The 24,443-nt window shown below is 41.2% G+C and overlaps 1 protein-coding gene across 5 annotated transcripts in view; it reads right to left on the reverse strand.

Annotated features, from left to right (window-relative positions):
• Window positions 1-1,596: 1,596 nt before the first annotated feature.
• Window positions 1,597-24,443, reverse strand: part of RALB (RAS like proto-oncogene B) — a 43,759-nt gene continuing 20,912 nt past the window's right edge. For 4 of the 5 annotated variants that reach the window (XM_024569721.3, XM_045203121.2, XM_045203120.2 and 1 more), the window contains 4 exons: window positions 17,674-17,839; window positions 8,586-8,794; window positions 5,249-5,426; window positions 1,597-2,208 (listed from right to left, as the gene is read on the reverse strand). In XM_024569721.3, the coding sequence (XP_024425489.1) occupies window positions 2,089-2,208; window positions 5,249-5,426; window positions 8,586-8,794; window positions 17,674-17,787 (621 nt within the window). In that variant the 5' untranslated portion in view covers window positions 17,788-17,839 and the 3' untranslated portion in view covers window positions 1,597-2,088. Of the gene's footprint in view, window positions 2,209-5,248; window positions 5,427-8,585; window positions 8,795-17,673; window positions 17,840-18,981; window positions 19,003-24,443 lie in introns of those variants that run through there. The other variant, XM_045203122.2, reaches the window with a different exon arrangement.

Raw genomic sequence — 24,443 nt, forward strand, 5'->3', positions numbered from 1 at the left:
TGGAATAGAGCCTCCAGGAGGTGCTCACATATTTCTAGACTGCTTTAGAGAAATAACACCAGGCCATGGACACGAGAGCTAATCATTTAGCAAGCAACTATGTTTCAAACATGTAGATAATGTTGTCTCTTTATTTTTCTATGAAAAAGGATCTCATATGTATAAATTATTTTGTTAGGAAGACCCATTTCTGATTGCTACTCAGTTAAATGTAATTTTAGACATACTGATAGACATATACCTGTATTGATTATGGAATAGTTTCCAGAATGAAACAATTCATACCATCCTTAATTTATCTGTACACATTCAAATCTACCTACTCATGGCCAGAAATGATATCAAACAGGTGACAAAGTAGGATGAAAAGAACTAGGTGGTTTCAAGAGTGTGATTATCTTGAACTGTTTAAATTTTAAGAAGAGCAGTCATCTCTCTCAAGGGAAAGATGAAGTCAAAATTATTGTTTGCACTTATGATTTCCCACAGTCTAATTCAAAGAATTCCACTGCAGTTTGTCTGATATTGCAGAACATCAAACAAGAACAGTAACGAGTAACTTACTATCAATTTCTTTAATATCTGCATTTCACATGTATGACAAAGGGTAAAAATAAAAAGGCTGAAATCCTGAAAAAGTGTACTGTCTGTTTTTTTTTATTCAAAGGTCCATGATTCTTTGGGAGATTATACACGATTATTTTCCAGTAAGATCATAATTTCTACAATTTCTATAGCAACCATAAATTCGAAAGGCTCCTGCTCTCCTCACCTCTCAGTTCACTTTTGGCACCTATGTGTGAAATGTCACTTCTGAAAAATGGGGGAAAATGTGAATACTGGCTTTTTATCACAGCACTCCTTTTCCTGATTGCTGATTTTGGAATATTGATTCAAGAAAGAGTAACAGTATCTCATCAATAAAAATCTTTTTCTAATTCATTTACATAGTTGTCTCAGAATAAAAAAAATTAGGAACAGCAGCCAATTCTCAGAGGTAAAGGAACAATGGCTTATCCTTCCCAACTTCCAATTTTAAATTTAGAATTACTCGGCAATTCTACGAGAGGTAGCAGAATGTCTGGCACGGGCTCTGGCTTCAAGACTTTAGAAGGCAGTTTTAACTCCTCACCTTCTTCAGAACTCCTGTCACACTTGAAAAGAGGCGCTCTCATCTCCACGTGCAGAGAGGCCACCAGGAGGACAGATGTGTTGATCACTAGCGGAGAAGAGCAGCCCAGACTCGGGCTGGCAATTCGGAGAGGATTTAGCCAAAGAATTTTTTTTAATCTGATTAGAAAAGTGCATCACTTATAAAGCATACCACTCTTGAGTCTTCACTTAGTCTATTAAAAAGAAGTTCTCAAAACAAGGATGCTACAGGAGGAAGAGAGCCAACACAGAGTACCATGGGCCAATACTTAAATACAAAGAATACAACTTCTACTTTTCATATATGAGAAATATATGAAATATATGAGCATGAGCATGGTATTGACCTCTTTGGCCCAACTGAAATTTATGGTTTTAGCTATGTTTCAGATCCATTGGATATTGCCAAGAAAAATCTCTCCCACGCAAAAAAAAAAATACGAGTTTTTCAGCATCCTTAGAGTTTAATGGGTCTTTCTGAGAACTACTGTTAAGCTGACATGGGTTGGGGAATCTTACACCACCCCTTCTCCAAAACCTAATAAGGCATTTTTATTGCAAAACAAAAGGTGCTAATGTTATGAAATTGGGGGGAAATAAGATACTATGACAGTCTTCTTTCATTTTAATTAACACTGGACTATTTCCTACCTCTAGCACTACATATGTGGTTAAACTTCTGGAAGGGAGGGAGGGAGGGAGGAATTAAGGAAAAGGGAACTCCAAAACCTCCTGACAAAGTACCCAATCCATCACAAGGTCAAGGGCTTATTTCTGCCAGCCACTGGCCCACAAATATTTTTCCCCATTTAAAGAAGTCTTTGTGAATGAAGTTGGGGCGAGCAGGGTACACACCAAGAAGGAGACTACAGCCTTCTCTGAACAACCCCACCCTATGTCCTTAGCGGCAACTGACTTCATCCGTCAGTGAGGCATTCACAGTAAGCAACACCTTTCTTTAAAACTTTTCTTGTTCTTGCTGCTTTTCTTGCCATTCTTATCCTTGTTTTCTGACATCTTCTTTGCTCTGATTTCTCTCATTAGATCAAAGAACACCTGGGGTGAGAAAAACAGGGAGGAAAAAGTCATTTAATGATTTAATAAAGCAATTAGACTGAGCACAAAGCCGTACTTATTCTATAAACCATATGCCCTCAAAAGCAAAAAGCCTAGGGAAAATAATAATTAACATCAAACACCAAAGGACATCTCGATTTATATCGTACAACTGGTCAACCTAAGGACAGCCCCATCATACTGTTACTATCACTCAACAGCTTCTCTCAAAATTGTAAAACCTTTCCTTCTGGTAAGTATGATGAAGGATAAAACAGCACTGAACAGATCTGTTACAGTTAGTGACATCCCAAATACTAAGAGTGACAATAGTGATCAGACTTTCTAGCATTCCCAACCACCAGAAAAGGAAAATGATATTAATATCTGGACCTTAGTTAACCCTTATAAGGACCATATAAAGGTTAATAACATCATTTTGCAGGACAGTGTTCCCAGCATAACTCGAAAGAAGACTTGAGAAAGCAGTTGTGCGCGTGCGTACGTGTGTGTGTGTGTGTGTGTAAGAGAGAGAGAGAGAGACACACACACACAGAGAGACAGGTAGGAGGTAGGAGCAGGGCGGGGGGGGGGGGGGGCGGCCTTTCTGGCAGGCTGCCCCGCCCCCTCCCTGTGTGTGTGTGTGTGTGTGTTGTGTGTATACACACACACCCTGCCCTAATGCTGAGGAACCACCCCTCCTCCGTTCCCTGCAATGTCAGCTGAAAGGAACTTTATCAAGAGCTGAGAGACTTGTCCTTCGAATGCCAGTGTGGTATATTTAGATAGATTATCATCTGTCACATAGTTTGGGTTTTGCCCTCTGCTGCCGGCAATTGTGCCAAAGTACTGACTATACCCAAGCAGACGAAATATGCCCCCACAAACAAACATTTCAGATTTCTCCCAGAGAAGAACCAGACAAAGTGGGAGACAGGGTGGAGGCTTTCATCATTGGACGTTCACACAAACCACAAGCTCCTTTTATCTTCACAGGCGGACCTTCTCGGGAGGAAGCAAGACCACACTCGCCGAGTGTGGGATGTCACCAGCATTTACCACCAGCTGGGGACACAGAAAAGGGCTCCCCCAAGACCCCTCAGATTGGAGCAGGCACCCCTTTCTCCAGCGCTCAGGAAAGCACCCCACCCATAATAAGAACAGTGAAAAGCTTCAAATGTTACAGGTTTTTCTTTTTGTTCTAACAAAAGGTGGGAGGAGAGGAATGGAGTGTGTCCAACCTAAAATGATGACAAAATTGTTCCCTGGCTGATCTTATCAACCTTTCGTGTAAATTGTTTACAAATGAATACAATACTGCCAGTCAGAAGTTTCGGCTGGTTCTTGTTTGGCAGGTCAAGCTGGTCGGGTGGAGGAAGGGGAGATGACAAACTGCTGTGAGGCAGCCCCCTCCCTACCCTCTCCCACCCCAAAATATACGTCAACCGCTCCATGCTGAGAAAGCCTTCCTGACTTTTTCAAAATAAAGTACATGTCTGGATTTCCTATGGGTTTTCTACAGCTGGGAAACAATTTTATAGAAAGAAAGAAAGTTGGAATAGCACAAGAGTCAACATAAGAGTTGGGATAACAGTACAAAGAAAAAAGTAGCTGACCAGTGACCATCACATTGCAGACCACACTAAACAGATTTACATTATAGGTGCTGCCCAAGAGCCTCTGAAGTGAACTGCTGCTAATATGACATTCTAAGGGTACCAGTGTTCCTCTAGCATCCTTCAAGCTAAAGTAAAGCTTGGCTACAAATCCCTCCCTCTTTAGGTAGGAAGTGAAGGAGAATTTTATCTCCATAAGAAAGAGAAACATAAGCCCAGGCTGGTGTGGTTCAGTGGATTGAATGCCAGCCTGGGAACCAAAGGGTCACTGGTTCGATTCCCAGTCAGGGCACATGCCTGGGTTGCAGGCCAGGTCCCCAGTAGGGGGTGTGCGAGAGGCAACCACGCATTGATGTTTCTCCCCCTCTCCTCCTCCCTTCCCCTCTTTAAAAATAAATAAATAAAATCTTTATTTAAAAAAAGAGAAAGAGAAACATAAGCAGTGATCTGGGGGATTCAGCTGCTGAGGTACCCACTGTTGGCACCAAAGTGAAATGGGTTTAGATTTTACCAGACTATGAACCATGCAGTAAGAGCTGATGAACAGGGTGAAGGAACAGGGAAGGCCTCATTTTTGAGGTTGTCTGTTGTAGCCAGATAACAACCACTTTGAACCTCAATTTGTTTTTAAAGTCCTAACAACAGCAATTACTGGTAGATGGATTTTCAAATTGTCACTGTTCATCATTATCAAGATCATCTTGAAAGAGAAAATATGCTGAAGTTCAGCATGAAAGAGAAAAGAAATCCCTGGAGAGTTGGTTCCTGAAGGCAAATATTATTTAGAGGTTCAGTTATAAAGACAGAACACCTGGGCTCTGCCTGTGGATGAAAGGTAAAAAGAATAAATCTAACCAATAACTCAATGAGAACAAAATCAGGACACACTGAGTTTCTTTGGGGAACCCCCTCAATGGGACACAGCCAGCCCTGTGCCTGAAGAACAGGCTATGGAAGATGAGAGAGCATGGGGAAGCTACAGAGAAGTCCTCACTAAAGGTCGTGATTAGGTTGTATGACTCGAAGCAAACTGAAGAAACCAATTTTACCGCAGGCTAATGGATATAAACAAGTTCCTATGCATCTCAGCATCACTGGAACAGAATGACGTCACTTGAGGACTTGCTGTACCTATGTCCACCCTTCCAGCACAGTCTGCACAAACGAATGGCCTCATCTCACTGTACTTCCAGGGCTGTGCCAACATCAGGCATCTCCAACAAGGCTCATGACAAAGTGAAAGGACTCTGGGTTGTTTTAAAACAAGGGTGAAACCCTCCCAGTGCTTCTCATTATAATGACGTAGACACCTGGAAAAATCCCTAGTTTCCATAAATGGTTCCCTTAAAACCAAACCTACAAGATGTCTAGGTTCTGCTGTTTCTCAAGTCTGTTTCCAAGAAGCTGGCGAAGAGTGCGCCCACCTTGTCCACGTTGGCCCGAGTTTTGGCTGAGGTCTCTACGTACTGCACGCCCCACTCCTCAGCTTTGCTCCGCGCCTCCTCCACGGGCACCTGCCTCCGCTCCTCCAAGTCCGACTTGTTTCCCACCACAAGCAATGGAATTTTATCTTCTTCAGCCTTAACACGGAGGATCTGTTCCCTAAGGCAGTAGCATATCAAATACAAAGTCATTTAAAGTGAAATGCTTTCCAAAGGCAAAAGAAGAAATTGCTATACTTACACGTGTCCCAAGGACACATTCCCAACCTAGATCCTGTCATAAACCAGACAAGGGTTTTCCAAGTCTGGTGCTCAGAATGACCTGGTGTGCTTGTCACAAATGCTGATTTCTAGGCCCCACACTTGCCCTGCAGAAGTAAATGCTTGCACAGGAGCCCAGGATTCTGCATATCAACAGGGTCCCCAATTTATGCTCAAGTAAAAAAAGAAAGAAAAAAAACACAGGGACTGCAAAGATAAAAACAAGCTGAAAGGAGTATCTTCATACATAAAATGCTTAATAAGTCCCCTGAAAAAAGAAATTGTATGATTTTTTTGTGAGAATAAAAGCTATGAAATCCAGTGTTTTTCACATGAAAGGTAACAGTCAATTAGTACATTGTGAAATCAATTTAGTGGGTTACAACCATTCCCTCAATGAAAAGGAATAGAAAAGAAACATCAGAGGGAGTCTCTAGTAGTAAAGTAAGAGTGGTTTTGTGAAACTTCTGTTGTGATATCTGTATGTGTCTATGCACCTGCCTCGCCCACCCCCCCCCCCCCCCCCGCACCCCCGTTCCACTTAGACACAGTAAATGCCACAGGCCACAGGACGGGGACAGCTATGTTAGGTAGTGATCGTGTTTAATGTACATTATTTTTCCACACAAAGTGATGAGAAAGGAAATACTCCAAGGTCTATGAAAAAGTACTTCAAAAACATCTTCTCTAAAAGAACTGTTACCCATATAGCATATTAAATTTTACCTCTACTAAAAGTAATCAGCTGTCTAAAGTTATTAATCAAAACCAAATATTAAAAAAATTAAATATTCCTCTTGCACTATTCTGATCCAGTGGGAACCCTTCAAAAATGCATTTTTGTGGAGATTTGCACTGATTTGTATATGATTCAGGATAACATTTTATAATAAAAATATTTCAAATTTCTTTCATATAGTCAACCGAAGTGCCAGATATCAAATATTTTAAGAAAAATGAACAGACACTAGATGCTTGAAAATTGCTATCCCCTACATTTCAACATTTAGAGTTATGTGATCAATACACATTATAAACAACAAAAACTGAGGGCTTTCTGGCTCATTAGTCTTACACAGGAATATAAAATTACCTGATTAATAAACATATTAATCCAAAAATGGAAGTACCAATTTCTGGTCTCTTATAGCAAAACCTATTTCTCTAGTTTATAGAATACGTCCAGGAAAAGTTTCAAGAGAGAGTATATTAACATTTCGTTCTATGTTGGGGTCTCTCCATTTGGAAGATAAATACAGAAATGGTTCATTTTAAAAGTGCTAACAGGCATAAAGTGACTGATTTTAATCACAAAGGCTCAGATAACCTTCATGATTACAATGATAAAGAAACCTGGCCAGCTCTGAAATTTGTATCTAAATGTCAGAGTTCAAGTAGGAAAAACTAACTTCCCTTCCTTTTTCCTTTAGGTAGTCCTGTCCTTTCTCTTCTAAAAATCTCTCTTCTCTAAGTAACCAAAACCCTTCTTCCAAGACGAGATGAGACCGCTCCAACTCTATAGAGCGCACAAGTATTGCAAGAGTTTCTGTGTGAGTGTGTGTGCCTGTTAATCCAGGGAGACAGGACAAGGGTGGCATCGTCTATTCTCTGGAGATGACCCTTCTACTGCCCAACACTGCCTTTCATGGCGAGTCACAGAGCAATAGAAAATCAAAAGGCTCAGGAAAGGGAAGAAAGTAAGGTAATGTGCGCCTGTCCTGTTTTACCACAAGGAGGCATAAAAACAGGATCGTGTAGCTGCAAACACAATTATGAACCCACGGGCTATATCCACATACAGAAACCTCAAGACATGTCAGAGAAGTCGAAAAATTAAAGGACTTCTCATCAGGAGTCCTAGTCATTTGGCTGATCAACACAGCACAGATACCCAACCTGTGAGGTCCTGCAACTCTGAGTCACTCCCTTATTAGTTTACACTTTCTCAGCTGGTCTCCTGGAGCTCACTTCGTGAGGGCCCCTCCATGGCTCATGGGCGCTTCCTTCCCAATCTTGAGGGGATATTTAGCTTCCTCATTTTCACCCTAATTCCTAACCAAACTTGCTAAAAAAAAATGAAAAAAGTTACAGTGGGTTTTTTTTCCTTTTTTAGTTCCCTGTTAAGACTCTAGATCTAGGTATTAAAGCAAAGAGATACGTAGGTTTATAAGAATAAATGAAAAAAAATTGTGTAAGAAAAAATGGGAAGGGTATAGCGGAAAGAGAAAAAGACACTTCCCATTAGAATTCCCATACGAATTATGCCTAATGGCTCACTATTTGCTTATAACAAAATAAACTTACGGTGTCTTTACCATATTTTCAAATGATTTAGCACAGTACTATTCCACCCACCATGTAAGGACCACGTGCGCACTCTGTGAGAGGGCCTGGGAACACAGCGCAATAAAGGGTGGAGTCTGCAGTCCAAAGCATCATTTCACTTCATTTCCTCAATAACAAGCATATCTTCATATAAGGAAACAGAATCTCCGATGCTAAGTAAGCTTGCCCAGGGTCACTAAACTGGTAAGTGGCAGGGATTTAAACCCAGGTCTGCCTGATTCTAAAGCTGGGTTCTTTCTACTCAATTGTGCTAAGTCCTTATGGGAGCTGCAAAATGATCACTCTGACTCACATCTTTCACTCTGCTGACAATGTTTCATAACCTTCAAAACAGACCAAACTTGTTACTTTTCTAGCAAAATTATTAAAAAGATAGAGTTAACTCTTATCAATCACTGTCTCTCAGGATTTATATGAAAACAAAACCATGGGCTCTTGAATGCATGAAACAGCTTTGTCCCTCTTACGGACAACAGATTAAGATAATTTATACTTAGAAATTATTATAAACAGGGAAGTCCAAACAGATTGTAACAATAGTGAACTATAACATGCCCGGATTCAAAAAACCCCAGAAAATTCTTTAGAAGGATTCTTCCTAATTACAGGCTCAACCCTCCCGTACTCTTCTGAGCCCCAATTCCTTCCAAGTCCAGACATACGAAAGGAAGACAAAAAGCCTCCTGGAGGCTGGAGGCCATGTCCAGCGCACCTGAACTCCGCCGTCGCTGCGAATGACTCGTGCTCGGTAATGGAGAACACTAGTAGAAAGCCTTCCCCACTGCGAAAGTAGTTGTCTCGAATGGCTGCGTAGTCCTCTTGTCCAGCGGTGTCCAGAATGTCTATCTGGACCTCTTCTCCATCGAGCACGACTTTCTTTCTGTAACTGTCAGCTTTGGTAGGTTCATAGTCTTCTACAAACTGAGGAAATAAACAATATTATCAGTAATGAACATAGTTTTAAGGGAAATAAAATCTGCCAAAAAGATAAATGTCAATATACAGATACTTAATCTATAAGCAAGTGAGTATCGCAACTGAGTATTACCGTGTGCCTGTGATTACCACAGTATGTGTAAGGTGCTATAAAATAAAAATAACTTCCTATATAACATTTCTGTTCTTAATTCCTCAGTGCTACCATTTTTTTATTTTTTCTTTTTAAACAAGAGCAGATAATCCAATTTTACAGATGAGGGAACCAAGCACACAGCAGAACACTAGGCAACATTATTGTCAGTATAAAATTATAATACAAACGCTGGCAAGGGTGAGAAACAGGAGCTCCTATTCATAAGCAACGGAAACTTAAAACTCACCTGAAAAGTAATTTGACAAGAAGTACCAAGAGGCTTAACTAATTATATGACATGATAAACTCCAAATGTATCAAACATTAATGTAAAAACTAAAACCCTCAAGTATTAGAAGAAAACGTGGGTGAAATCCCTTTAATACCTTTAAGTAATCAGTCTTTTTAATAACAATGACTCAAAATCCAGAAGCCAGGTAAAAAAAATTTGATAAATTAGACTAAGTAAAAAAATTAATTAAAAAAGCTTCTGTTTGACACATTATAAATAAGGACCAAAGACAAACAAGGAAAACATATTTGAAGCCATATCCCAAAGATTTCTCCCTTCCCACAAAAGGGGAAGGGAAAAAAAGATCAACAATCCAATGGGAAAAAGTGGCAACAAACATAAACAATTCACAGAAAAATGAATATTGATACACAGATATTAAACCCATGAAGAAATGTACATACTCACTAATAAAGAAAACAAAAATTGTAACTATATGGAGATACCAGAATGGCAAAGTCCCCAGTCTGACCACATACTCTGGAAATGGTGCTCTTGTACATCGCCGGTGGAGGGAGAGAACGGTACATCCTCACGGAGATGAACATGGCAACACTTGACAGACTCGAGAGGCACTTAATCCTCTGTCCCAAACTCAGTAATGAAAAGACAAAACTGCCCAATGAAAAAATAGGCAAAAGATCTGAATAGACATTTCTCCAAAGAAGATATACAAATGGCCAAGAAGTACATGAAAAGATGCTCAACATCATTAATCATTAGGGAAATGCAAACAAAACCACAATAAGATACCATTTCACAACTACTAGGAAGCTACAGTCAAAAAGATGGATGACAAAAAGCACTCACGAGAATGTGGAGAAACTGCAACTCTCACACAGTGCTAGTGGGAATAATAAAAAGGTGCAGCTGTAATGGAAAACAGTTTTGCAGTTCCCAGGGTTATACAAAGAGTTACCATGTAACCCAGCCAATGCCATGCCTAGCTATACACCCAAGAGAATGTAGGACATATGAGTAGGTGTACATAGAGACTTGTACACAAGTGTGCATAGCAACATTATCCTAATAGCCAAAGAGCACACTGTCAATTGATGAATGGATGGACAAAGTAAGGCATATGCAGATAATGGAAGATTACTCTGACGTCAGAAGTAACAAGTGCTGATTCACGCTACAACATGGACGGATCTTGACAGATTACACTAAGCAGAAGAAGAAGAAGACACTGTCATTTACTGAGTGTATTTATACGAACTATCCAGAATAGACAAATCTGTGTAAACAGAAAGTAGAGTAGTGGCTGCCAGGGCTGTGGGCAAGGCGAATGGAGAGTGACTACTAACAGACGCGCAGTTCTTTTCTGGGTGATGTTCTGGAATTAGATAGTGACGGGTGTACAAATTTGTGAATATACTAAAAAACACTGAATTTTACACTTCTAAAGGGGTAAATATTATGGTGTATGAATCCTATCTCACCTTTTTTTTTAAATGAAATAATGCTACAACATGGATGAACTTTAAAAACATTATGTTAAGTGAAAGAAGCCAGATATAAAGGTCACATATTGTATGATTCCATTCACATAAAATGTCTGGGATAGGCAAATCCATAAAACCAGAAAGCGGTTGTCAGGGACTGAGGTGGGAGAGGGAGCAGTAATGAGGAATGACTAATACATAGGGTGTTTGGGCGGGAGGAGTGATGAAATCTTCTAAACTCACAGTGGTGATACTTCGGCACCTGTGTGAATATACTAAAAATCACTGAACTGTATACTTTAAAAGGGTGAATTTCATGGTATGTGAATTATGTCTTAATAAAACTCAAATTTTTTTAAAGATTTTTTAAAAGATTTTATTTATTTATTTTTAGAGAGAGGGGAAGGGAGGGAGAAAGAGAGGGAGAGAAACATCAGTGTGTGGCTGCCTCTCGTGTGCACCCGACAGGGGACCTGGCCTGCCACCAAGGCATGTGCCCTGACTGGGCATTGGACCGGCAGTTCGCAGCCCATGCTCAATCCACTGAGCTACAACGGCCAGATCTAACTAAAATTTTTAAAGACTTAAAAATTGAAATGTAAATATCAACATGAACTTATGGGCCCTTTGAAGAAAACTCTTGAAAAGTCTTGTAATGCCAAGTAGGAGCTAGTAGTTCTAATGATTTTAAATCTATAAATAAAAAACTAAAATATTTTCAGCATTAGCTTTTCTTATATTCATCCTAATAATTATAAATATAATGATAATATTATAATATACAAATATATAATACAAATATAATATATAGTATTATAAATATTATATAATAATAAATGCAAAAATCTGCTTCTCCTGCACTACAGTGCCCTTCTTTTAACTCCTTTCCAAAAGACAAATACACAACCAGCTCCCCTCCCCCTATAGTGCAAATCTCTGAAAACCTCCATAAAGCATTGCAATTGCATATTTCTGAGTTTTCAAGGTTAATACCAATGAGAGTTCCATTGACTCCTTTGACATCAGAAGTCAGAATGTCCTGGTGTGACTGCATACCTCTGTGATAAGAAAAACTGTGCTTACTAATAGATTACATTAGATTACGACCTCGATGTTTCCATTTTTCCACTAGAAATAGGAAATCCCCAAAGTCATGGTATCTGTTAAGATGAACCATATCCCTGGCCTCTGATCTTGGGTAACGTAATTATGATGTGCCTTGGTATGTGCTTCCTTGGATCCAACTTCTTTGGGATTCTCTGAGCTTCCTGGACTTCCTGGAAGTCTATTTCCTTTGCCTGATTGGGGAAGTTCTCCGTTATATTTTCAGGTAAGTTTTCAATTTCCTGCTCTTTTCTCCTTCTGGCACCCCTATAATTCAGAGGTGGGAACCTACAAGGACACGGTCCTACAAGGACCAACTCATGGGCAACTCATGTTCAGACAGATGCTCAAGACACACAAATCTAAGTCAATCTTCATACACACCCCTGAGTACTAAGCCACATCTCAGCTGACTCTGCTAGCCACTAAAAGTCTGATGTGTTTGCTGCCAAAGTCTCCCCAGCACCAACCTCACCTTACCAGAAATGGCAAAGAGCTTAAAAAGTCTTCAAGCAGACAATGCAGGGGTAGGTAGATACACTTTGCCTCCTTGCACAACCAAAAGAAGGACAATGAATTTGAATAAACTGCTAGAAAATTGAAATGTATGGGAGTCTGACAACCAAGGAGTTAAAGAAGAAACATTCATCTAGACCAGCAGGAGGGATGGAGATGGCAGCTGGGGTGGAGAGGACTCAAAACAGGGTGTGGGATGGAGGACCTGGCGGTCCCCCATTTGTATGCAGATAAACCAGGAGGAACAGCTAGGGAGCCAGCCAGACCAAGAAACCCAGGGTTCCAGTGCCAGGAAATAAAGCCTCAAAACCTCTGACTGAAAAAACCTGTGGGGGTTGAGGAGGCGGGAGAAACTCCCAGCCTCCCAGGACAGTTCATTGGAGAGACCCACAGGGTCCTAGAACATACACAAGCCCACCCACCTTGGAATCAGCACCAGAAGGATCCAATTGGCTTGTGGTCAGCCAGGGAAGTGACTGAAAGCGGGTGGAGAACCGAGCAAGCAGCATTGTTCCCTCTCGGACCCCTCCCTGACATGTAATGCCACAATAGCAGTGATGTGAGTTACCCCACTCTGGCGAATATCTAAGGCTCCACCCCTTAACGTAACAGGTACACCAAGACAAAGAAATATGGCCCAAATGAAAGAACAGATCAAAGCTTCAAAAATAGAACGAAGTGATGAAAAGAGAGCCAACCTATCAGATGCAGAGTTCAAAACACTGGTAATCAGGATGCTCACAGAAATGATTGATTATGGTCCCAAAATAGAGGAAAAAGTGAAGGTTATGAAAAGAGAAATAAAGGAAAATGTACAGGGAACCAACAGTTGAAGGGAAGGAAACCAGGACTCAAGTCAACAATTTGCAGGAGAAGGAAGAAATAAACATTCAACCAGAACAGAATGAAGGAACAAGAATTCAAAACAACGAGGAGAGGCTTAGGAATCTGTGGGACAACTTTAAACGTTCCCACCTCTGAATTATAGGGATGCTAGAAGGAGAAAAGGAAGAGCAAGAAATTGAAAACTTATTTGAAAACATAATGAAGGAGAACTTCCCCAATGGCAAAGGAAATAGACTTCCAGGAAGTCCAGGAAACTCAGAAAGTCCCAAAGAAGTTGGACCCAAGGAAGCACACACCAAAGCACATCATAATTACGTTACCCGAGATCAAAGATAAGGAGAGAATCTTAAAAGCAGCAAGAGAAATGGAGACAGTTACCTACAAAGAAGTTCCCATAAGACTCTTAGCTGATTTCTCAGAAGAAACCTTGCAGGCAAGAAGGGGCTGGAAAGAAGGATTCAAGGTCAGGAAAGGCAAGGGCCTACATCCAAGATTGCTGTATTCGGCAAAGCTAACATTTAGAATGGAAGGACAGATAAAGTGCTTCCCAGATAAGGTCAAGTTAAAGGAGTTCATTATCACCAAGTCCTTATTATATGAAATGTCAAAGGGACTTATCTAAGAAAAAGATCAAAAATATGAACAGTAAAATGACAACAAACTCACAACTATCAACAACCAAACCTAAAAAAAAACCAAACAAACTGAGCAAACATCTAGAACAGGAACAGAGTCACAGAAACGGAGATCACATGGAGGGGTATCAATGAGGAAGGGGAGGGGGAGAGATGGAGGAAAAGGCACAGAGACTAAGTAGCATAAATGGTAGGTACAAAATAGACAGGGGGAGGTTAAGAATAGTACGGGAAACAGAGAAGCCAAAGAACTTATATGTATGACCCATGGACGTGAACTAAGGCAGGGGGGTGTGTGGGGGTTGCAAGAATGTTGGTTGGAGGGGGGTGCAGGGCAAAGGGGAATAAAGTGGAGGAAAAAAATAGAACAACTGTAATAGCATAATCAATAAAGTATTTTTTTTAAGTCTTCAAGTATGTTAGGCCAAGGATAAAAAGGTCAAAATCTCTGTCTAATTTTTCTCAAAGTCAGAACTTAGGAAAAAATAAAGAATACTGGGACTGTGGCTCCATTTACAATCCAATTTTCATGGCAATTCCACCATATAAACTAAAAGTTCTTTTAAACTACAGGTAAAGCGTTGGACCATGAACAAAGAGTTTGAATGGTTTAGACCACAGGCATCCCCGACTATAGGGCTAAGTTTCCTTTTCTATGAAATCAGGTTTGACTGGATCATACCCCAGGCAGGAGTTATCACACCGGGCTATACGTCAGAATTGCCAGAGGGCTTTAAAAAAAGAAAGATTCCTAGTATTCAACTCCAGATATGTTATTCAGAAGATATTTTTTTAAAAGATCCCCAGGAGTTCTAGGGGAATCACTGCTAAGGAATCACTGCTAAGGTTTCTTGAAGTGCCAGAATTGTGCCTCTCAAACTACACTGTCCAATACAGCAGCCACCAGCCATGTGGCAAGTGCTCAGTGGCCACACGTATTGAACAGTGTAGCTACACAACACTTTCATCACTGCAGAAGGTTCTACTAGACACTGTTTTAGAAATCAATTAAAAGAGTTCCCGAAACACATATTACTTCACCTCTATTCTTCCCTTGTTCTGATTTTACTTTACCATTTCTTAATAACTGCTGCCTTCCAATCCTCAAATACGTTAAATCGTGAGAAAAATAGCCTAAGATCAAGCATAGCTTTCCTTCCTTTCTCTGAAGAAGCTAAAGAAAACAGTTCTGCATGCTTCTTTTCCCTCTCTCATGCCATACACACACACAAACACACAATGAAAACTCCAAACGAAGACTCCCAGCCTCCCGCACTGTGCTGCCGTGCTGAGCACAAGGATCCTGCTCTCAGAGCTCTGCCTCCAATCCCCAGCAGCACTACCAACACTGCGGACGGACGGGATAGTTCTCTGCTGTGTGCTGTAGGATGTTAAGAGCATCCCTGGCCTCTCTACCCACTAGGTGCAAGTAGTACCTGCCCTCCAGTTGTGACAACCAAAAATATGTGACATCGCCAATTATTCATTCTTTACAGGCGCAAAATCCCCTGCCCTCATCTCATTAACAAACCACTTCTAATCCTACCTCCTTCATCTTAATTCCTCTCCTCACTCTCTATTCTTCCCTAGTCTCCATTATAAAAGTAAGGAATTTTTCCTAAGCAAATCAAGTTAATAAGCAAAAACAAAGACTTGGACTTCAAAATTTGCATCTCTTCTTTTATGCAAAAATGTGTGGCTAAATTAAGCAGATTCTGCCAGATTTCCCTACTCTGGCTCCCACAACAAGATGAAGAAAAGCAAGCATCAAAAATGAAAAGTTTCTCATTATAAGGAAAAGCAGAGTTATAATTCAGCAGAGATTATGGTTTTGGTCTGAAGTTTACTCATTTTGGGGTCCCTCTTTAAGAAAATACAAAATTACATATATATTGGATAGAGAAGTGAATAACCAGAAGGAGAAATCAAAACTCGTTATAAACATTTTTTAATGGGCCAATACAACCCCTCAGGTGACCCTCAGTAAATATGCCTCTGTAGATGCCCTCCCCTTGAATTCAGGGGAAACTGTGACTGGCTTCTAACCAAAAGAACGTCACAAAGGGCATGAACATCATTAGCCCATGATTACACTTCCTTATGTAAGAATCTGTCTTAGCTAACCGGACAGACGTTCCTCCTGGCCTTGAAGAAACAAGGGGCCAGGGTAAGAACACCTACAGACAGGGCCTGTAGCAGGGACCTCTCAAAGCTGTGGACCTCCAGCCTAAGTTGTCCAGCTACCAGGAAGGTTGGACAAAGACCCAGGCCTCGCTGAGCTCACAGCCACAGCTGAGACTGTGTTGCACGCAGCCTTGTGAGTCCCTCGGCAAGGCACCCAGGCAAGATGTGCCAGATTCCTGACCCCTGGAAACTGTGGGTAACAAATATGTGTCATTTTAAGCTGCTGAATTTTAGTAATTTGTTATACAGAAATAGAAAACTAATACAAATAACACATTACAAAATCCAGCAAAATAACATCTTTATTAATTAAATGCCTGGCATACCTCTAGGATACCTTCCTACTGTTTTTTGGCTTGCTGTATATTCTTTGATTATCTTGTCCTATGCCAGTGATTTTGAAATATTTCCTATAGAGAATTTAAAAAATAATTTAGTCTTTCCTGTAGCCTAGTCGATCCAAATTTCTTTTTTATTGATAGTTTAGAAAGGTTTCTTCAGCTTCACAACTACTTAACATTACTAGCAATGAAAGATTTAGGACTACTATCAAAACTAGGACAGCTCTATCAAGCTGTCCTGCAAGACAGGGAAGAACTTTCCAGACCAGTTTCTAGCTCCTTATGTTTCTTTTTCCTTTTATTAAATACTTTTAAATTTTATTCTTGTTTCAAAATCCCCGTTTCTCCCTCACAGTCCACTCATTCGGTGCCAGGTGTCAGAGGACACGTCCATGCCGCCACGCAGGCCCCTGGGGCTCAGCTCCTGTCACAGTGCCTGGTGAGTCGGCACAGTGGGCGGCAAAAATTTTCCTGGAAGCCACTCCTCTGCTGGGACAGCTGCTAATAACCACCAAAGCGACTCTGAACCACATCAATATACACCACTAATCCCCAACTAAACATATCCTTAATCAGCTTCCCTCAGCTAAATCCCAAAAATGCCCATGGCCACTCCAGAACCACCCAACGAAAGAGGAGCTGGGCAGATGGAAGGTCTAGTGAAAAGGGATAATGATCTTAACTGACTGTGGTTCTGACGGCTTCCTTTCACAAATTTTGTAAAGCGCATGCTATGTGAAACGCGATGCAAGTGAGAGAGGTCACAACAGTTAAGCTCTGATCTGAACACTCCAGTATCAGCAACCATCACCAAGCAGGGGCATCCGTTACCACAGGAATCAGGCCTGTGTGGTCACACCAGACTCGCCACCAGTTACATTACCCACATCAGGTGATGGAAGTTTGGGGCGAGGGTGGTGCAAGCTCTACCTTGCTGCAAGGAGACCCTGATGTCTATCACTTGAGAAAAAATTAAGTCTTATGACACCTTAGCTCTCCCTTTCAATAGGTCCTCAAATTGACTATTACAAAGCTAAGTAACAGCCTGTTCTTTAGAAATAACTGTACAAAGGTCCCCCTCTCCACTCTTGCTCCTGCCAGAAAGACAGCTCAAAGAATAACAATGGAAATAATGCAAGCAGGGGCCCCTCCCATCCCTGCCAGAGTTGAAATTAACCAAAAAAGCAGCAATCCAGATTTTAAGCAGGCTAGTCCCTTATAAAGCTATTCAGAAAGCACCTTCATATGAGTTTGCCCCATGATCCTCCATGCACGTGGGGGAACAGGCGCATGAACACTGCTGGAGAGGGGACACTGCCACAGCGGACCGGAGGGCAAAGGCGGCCTGTGCCGGGCATTGCTTACCTCATCATACATGAACTGAAGCGTCAGGGCCGACTTGCCAACCCCTCCACTGCCAACCATGATCACCTTGTGCAGGGCCAAGGAGCTCTGGCTCTTACTCTTGTTTGCAGCCATCCTGCTGGCCTTCTGAGGTTGTGACACACGGACAGAGGACCCAGTTGAAGAACTGCAGATGAGAAACACAGAACTTAGAGGCAGTTTGGTGTCAACCCAAGTGAAGTACATATACTCCAGAAAAGCCTAATCCAGACATTCCAACAGAGAGTAACTCTTCTCAGCTCCAGGCAGAGGTAAAGCACCAGCAACTCTGGAAGTCACTTACCACAGCAGGACCAGAGCAACCGCAAGTCAAGAGAGAAGAAATGGAGAGGGGCCTGTGTCACAGGGGAGGACAGGGAGACCATCTGCCACTAAAGGTCAATGTGTCCTCAGCACTGCTTCACCGAGGGGAGGTGCAGTGACTCCAAGCCCCAATGCCCTAGCCCGCCCCCGAGTCACCTGGAGCTACGGGGAACACCAGGACTCAGGAGCCTCACTCTCTGTATCTTCACTCCACCCCCACCCCATACCTCTCCCTCCTCCCAGCACACACCCCCACACAGCCCTCAGAGACTGGAGACTCAGAAGTCACCTGAAAAGGGTAAGTACATGTATTACTTTATAATAAGTACCCTTTATGACACAAGATAGAGTTAAAAGAAAGAGAACTAAATTATTTACTTCAAGTGTATTTATAGTGATGAACTGAGTTAAACTTTCCTAAAAATAACAATTTCATTAGTCAAAATCAGTTTAACCTCATCAGAGTGAGATGAAATGAGGAGAGTACCCCTTGAATTGGGGGAAGATAAGGTATTCTGAAGAAGTGAATTTAACAGATAGTACCTAGAATTTATTCTAACCCAAGCAGTGATTTTTTTTAAAACATTTTATTTATTTACTCTTAGAGAGAAGGGAAGGAGAAAAAGAGGGAAACATCAATGTGTGGTTGCCTCTCACGCACCCCCTTCTGGGGACCTGGCCCTCAACCCAGGTATGTGCTCTGGCTGGGAATAGAACCAGCAACCCTCTGATTCACAGGCCCGTGCTCAATCCACTGAGCCACACCAGCCAGGGCCCAAGTGGCAATTTTTATTTTAATAATTTGTGTGCAAAAGTCTCTCTACTTCACATAACCACAGAGTAAGGAAAAAGGACATGGGCCCAAGTCTGCCTCTGCCATTTTTAAGCCATGTGACCTAGAACTAGTCATTTAATTTCTCCAAGCCAGTTTTCTTATCTCCAAAAACTAGTAAAGCACCAACATACCTTGCAGGATTTCTGAGTATTAAAATGAGATAACATGCCCTGGCTGGTGTGGCTCAGTGGACTGAGTGCTGGACTGCAAAGCAAAGGGTCACCGGTTCGAATAACATGCCTGGGTCCCCAGTAGGGCACATGCAAGGAGCAACCACATATTGATGTTTCTCTTCCTCCCTTCCCCACGCTCTAGAAATAAATAAATAAAATCTTTTAAAATAATAATAAATAAAATGAGATAACATGTGAAAGACCTAAGCACAAAGCCTAGTACATAGTAAAAACTTAATAAAGATTGGTTTTCTTCTGACAAAGTAACTGAAAATACACTAGTAGAAAAATAAATATATGTAACACAGATACAAACACAAATCATTGGGTTACATAAAACAACATCATTTATAAAACAGTGGTTTCCATCTCTGGGTGCACAGTGGAATCACTTGGAGAGCTCTCAAAACATCCTGATGCCAGAGATTCTGATGGAGTTGGTCTGAGATGCAGCCTGGGCTGAGAAGATCTGAAAGCTTCCCAGGTGACTGCATTGTATTATAGTAAACCTCCAAGGTAGGGAATGTCTTACATGTACAGTCAAGCTTACAAGAAAGTTAAGAAAGCCCCATGCTTGGCAGGAAAAAAAAAAACAGCTGTAAGAGCTGGCATTTCTGCAGCCCTGGACGACTGCTATTTTTGGTAACTTAGGATTTAACAAACACACAGGGCTAGGAGCCCTGTGCCAGGTGGGATTTAGAACTGAGAGCTTTTCTGATTTAAGATGTGGAAAGGTAAGTGACAGATGTAGGCAGGCCTAGGAGGAATGGAAAATCACCAGACGGGAAAACCGTACCGTGGGAAACTGTAGCCTGGGAAAATGCCTGCCTAGGAAACTGCCTACCAACCCTACCCAGGACAAACAGATGCTTGGCTAAGATTGGGGTCTGGGGTCGGCCTATCCGGCATAACAGGATGCAGCTTTAACCCGAAGCTGACAAGATGTATCAAGAACAATGGTCAGCAGAAATGGCACCCAGCAACCAGCTCTAGCCAATCAGACTCTGACACCCCAACCAGTTACCTTTCGTGGGTTTTTGCGCTTAAAAACCCTGCCCTAGGAACAACTGAGCGAGTCCTAACCTCACTTGGTTAGCTCCCCAACCTCCCTAGGTTGGCTCCACTTTCCCTCTTATTCCCGGCTAATAAACCCTGCTCCTTAGCTTGCTGCGTCCGTCTGGTTTCTTGAGCAACTCAGGCCTAACAATAAGATCCTTGAAGGAGCACACCTTCAGGTAAAGAATGGACCAGAAGAACATCCTTCACCAATAGGGAAAGATGGCAAGCAGGCTCGAGCTCTGACTGCAGGGAACTGTATTCTGGAAATCTATAACCACAGCATTCCTCCAAAGCCAAGAAATTCACACAAAAAGTAATCCTAGTCTGGTCACAGTGCTGGAGCCCGAGGCAGACTGCGAAACACAACTTCTCTGTGGGGACAACATGCAGTGAAGACAGCTCAGGAAATTCATAGCTAAAGCTCACAAACAGGAGCCCACCAAACCTATGACATCTAAGAAAATCACCCCACACAGGAGTCAGCATGTATAACAAGTAGGACTTCTCAGACAGCTATTAAAAGAAGCATTAGGTGATCATTTTTTTAACAAAATCAAAATGTAAGAAAAATTACATTTCCAAAAGACCAGGAGTTGAACAAGAAGCACTCTGAATGTCTAAAATATTTTTTAAGTATTTAAAATGAAAAGTAATAAACACTGTAGGGGAGGAAAAACAAACCCATCTTAGGTCACTGGCAGAGGCTCCAAAATTAGACTGACAAAAGGCAGATTAATGAGAAAACAAAGAGAAGTGAAAAGAAAAAACAAACAGAAGCTTATTAACATGTGCAATTGCGCGCGCGCGCGCGCGCGCGCGCACACACACGAGAAATCAGTGATGAGCAATCAAAGGGGGTGATTAGAACCTGGGCTTACAAAGGATCTCAATGAAAAAACAACACTTTTTTTAGAGAAGTGACAAAACACAGGAAAGAGGCTTTGCACTTGTAGGGGTGGCAAATTGTGGGAAGGTAAATACAGGGAAACTAATAAAAGGTGAGGGTGAGCAAGGTTTGTTATGTAGATTCCTCTGGTGCTTCTCTGGGCTCATTAGCATCTAGAGTTGTCTCAGGTGAGTAAGAACTTCCCTTCCCATAGAGAGGGGAAGACAGCTTCTCTTCGTGTCGATTATTTTCTCAATTGCCATAAGCTCAAAATAATCCTTATTTTGAGGATTATTTAATCCAAAATGGCAGATTTTAGGGTGGAAGACTCTAAATCCCGTCAATCATCAGTAGAAAATTTACAAAATACACAAAGCTATCTTTAAGGGTTAAATCTTCAAGAAAAGATTTACTTATGCTCAGCCTGCTCCATTTAATAAGGATAGATAAAATACATGAAAAAAACATACAAAACTACATAAATATGATCTGAAATTGGTTTTAAATATAGGAATACATAAATTAAAATACTAGCAAGAAATACACTGTCAACAGTGAATATCCTTGGGTGGCAGGATCACAGGTGATTTGTTTTCCTTTCTAAGAATCACCTTCACTACCGCTGCCCATGGAGACCGAGCCTGCTTCCTCCCCCGTCACTGGCCCATCCATTTATTTGCCTACACTGGGCCTTCTTTCCACTCTCCCTTTTCTAATTATGTGCTTTTTAATAAGTGTTCTAGACATTAACTAGATAATTATGCACATTTGAGTTGTGACTAAAATAGAGTAAGTGGGATAAGGAGCAGGCCCCCCAAAAGGCTTTAGTTTAGGAAGTGAAACTGCTTCTGGCCTAGTTTCTGGTCCACAACTGTTTCCCATAGAGCTGAGGGTAGGGGATGAGGTTAGAGCCCCACCCCCCGCCAGACCAGTAAGCTGTCACATAATTTCTCTGAAGCAACCTTGCTGCTGTGAATTATTACAGCTGTATTAACAAATGGACAGAAATAATTTTCTAGGTTGAGGAGGGGGGCTTTTATAAACACATATAATTCTGAGCTGTTACTTTCAAAAGCACAAAATCAATTTTCTTAAAAGAAATCATAAACAAACTGAAGGCTGTTCAACAAATTCACAGACATTTGTCCAAATGTGCTGAAAGCTCAAAAACTGAAATAACCAAGGTGGCCACTTCCGATGCACAGAACTGCTTCAGTGAACCTGACGTGATGAGGGGTAAGACAGGAGAAAGGCCGCTGTGTGCCCATCACCGAACCAACCCTGGAAACTGGAGATGCTTCCTCCAGACTCCTAGCATGGGAGATAATAACCTCCTATTTGTTTAAACCAGTGTTAGTCTATTTATTGTTGTTTTTGGTTTTACTTGTACCGAAAGCATTCCAAAAACAGTGTTTGCACTCAAGAAATTCAGTCTAGTGGTTAAGGCAGATTAGTAAATGAATATAGTACAGAATAATAAATCCTATGGCAGAAGTATGCAAGGGGTGCTCTGGGAACACAGGAGAAACATCTGAATCAGACCGGATGGTCAGGGAAATTTTAAGGGAGCAACATAAGAACAGGTATTTGACTAGATGAAGAAAGGAGGAACAATAACAGGAAGAAAAATAATTAATAAGGCTTAGGAAGTTCATGTTGATGATCTGTGTTTATTACAGATATGCCTAGCCAATATACGCATTATTAAAAATAATACAAGAATCCTGTTCCTCAACATTTTATTATGAAAAGTTTCGAGTTTTAAGAAAAGTTGAAAGAACTACACAGTGAATCCATGTACCCACCACCTGGATGCTACAATTCACATTTTCCTCCATTTGCTTCATCACACACACCGTCATCCAGCCCTACTTACCCATCAATCATCTTATTTTCTGTTATATTTCATGTAAGTTATAGACATCAGTGCAATTCATCCCTGACTTCAGCATATACATTTTTTTTTTGCAAATCAATTATAATTCACCCACTGCCTTCACTAACAACATCAGAACTCTTTCTAAGGGGCTTGCAAACCTGATCTCTTCAATGAACTATTTGCATCCTTAGCCAATACTTGAAAGGCACAACACATCCCTGGGCCCATAAGACCACGTCCTGGCTGGCATGGCTCTCGTAGAGCCAGAGAAGTCTTTCACAGCGGACTAGACAAACATACCAACAGACACCCTTTAATATGTATCTACTTACCAACAGAGGACCTCTCCAATTTGATTCATTTCTGTCCAAAAAACACTTTAATACTACTTCGTGCCAATCTGTGGGTCTGTGCCCTTAGAAAACTCAACATCCTAAGGAAAGATATTTTAATATGTCTCCCAGGCAATGATGAAGATGGCACATGGCATACTGTAAAGCATAATGAACTCTGGAAAAAGAGAATCAGAAAAGGCTTCAACACCGACCAAGAGTTCACTCAGCAGGTGGGAGGGGGTGCCTCCCATGCGTAACAGAGAGCACCTGCAAAGCAACAAAGGCCTGAAACGTCATAGTGCGTCGCGGTGCCACAGAATATTAAAGCATAAGGTATGGTGGGGAAGGGACTGGGTGGTGAGTCTCAAAAGATATGACATGTTCATCTACAAATGGGCTGAAAGTGTTGCCTTAAGAAACGTATTGTAGAGAAAATGAGGGGCCATTGCTAGGTCGGTACTCTGGCCCAACTTCATTTGTATGGCACTGGATTGGTAAGAATAAACAGACACATTTAGATGGCTTGGCAGGAAGGCAAGAAAGTTGGGAAATGCTTTTTATGTAATGTTCGATGACACAGTAATATTAGATAAGGCTCTCTACCGTTTAGCATTAATTCAAATACCAGAACACATATTCACTTGAGAAGTAAAATTCTGAAAGCAAATCGCAGTACATAAACCACACAGAGGAGTGTTCGGAGGAATGGGGTGGAATCTATTGAACCTTAATCTCACAGGCGAATATGGTCATTAGCCTTTTGCTAAACTTAAGCTAGGAGAAAATGAGTTGGTAGGTAGAGTCCAAATACCACCTTGTCTGTATCATAAGGTTGTCATAAAAATCAAATAAAAAGTTGAAAATGAAGAGAAAAACTTCCTCCTTCAGTCCCCCTCATAAAACCCCCGAGTCCTGGGTAATACGGTATACAAAGGCACATGGGAATGAGCCAATGCTGCACACACGCAGAGAATTGAGTTCAGCACTTTTTCTCCAGAGAGTGTGATTTGAAGGTAATCTGGATATTATTAGTAGGTCTAATCATAACTTGGAGTCTCCCAAAATGGTATCCATGTTTTTAATCCTTTAAATAACAGTAAAAAAGGAAGACAATCCTAATCTGAGACAACTGAAGCACCAAAATAATTAAGGAAAGTATTAAAAACACTGAAAACTTAGGAATTCATGAATCCATATCTATAATAAATATTATACACAAGGCAGAAGGGAGGGCTCTTGCTTACAGTAGAACACCAAAGGC

Source organism: Desmodus rotundus, chromosome 2 (assembly GCF_022682495.2).
Source record: "Desmodus rotundus isolate HL8 chromosome 2, HLdesRot8A.1, whole genome shotgun sequence".
NCBI lineage: Eukaryota > Metazoa > Chordata > Mammalia > Chiroptera > Phyllostomidae > Desmodus > Desmodus rotundus.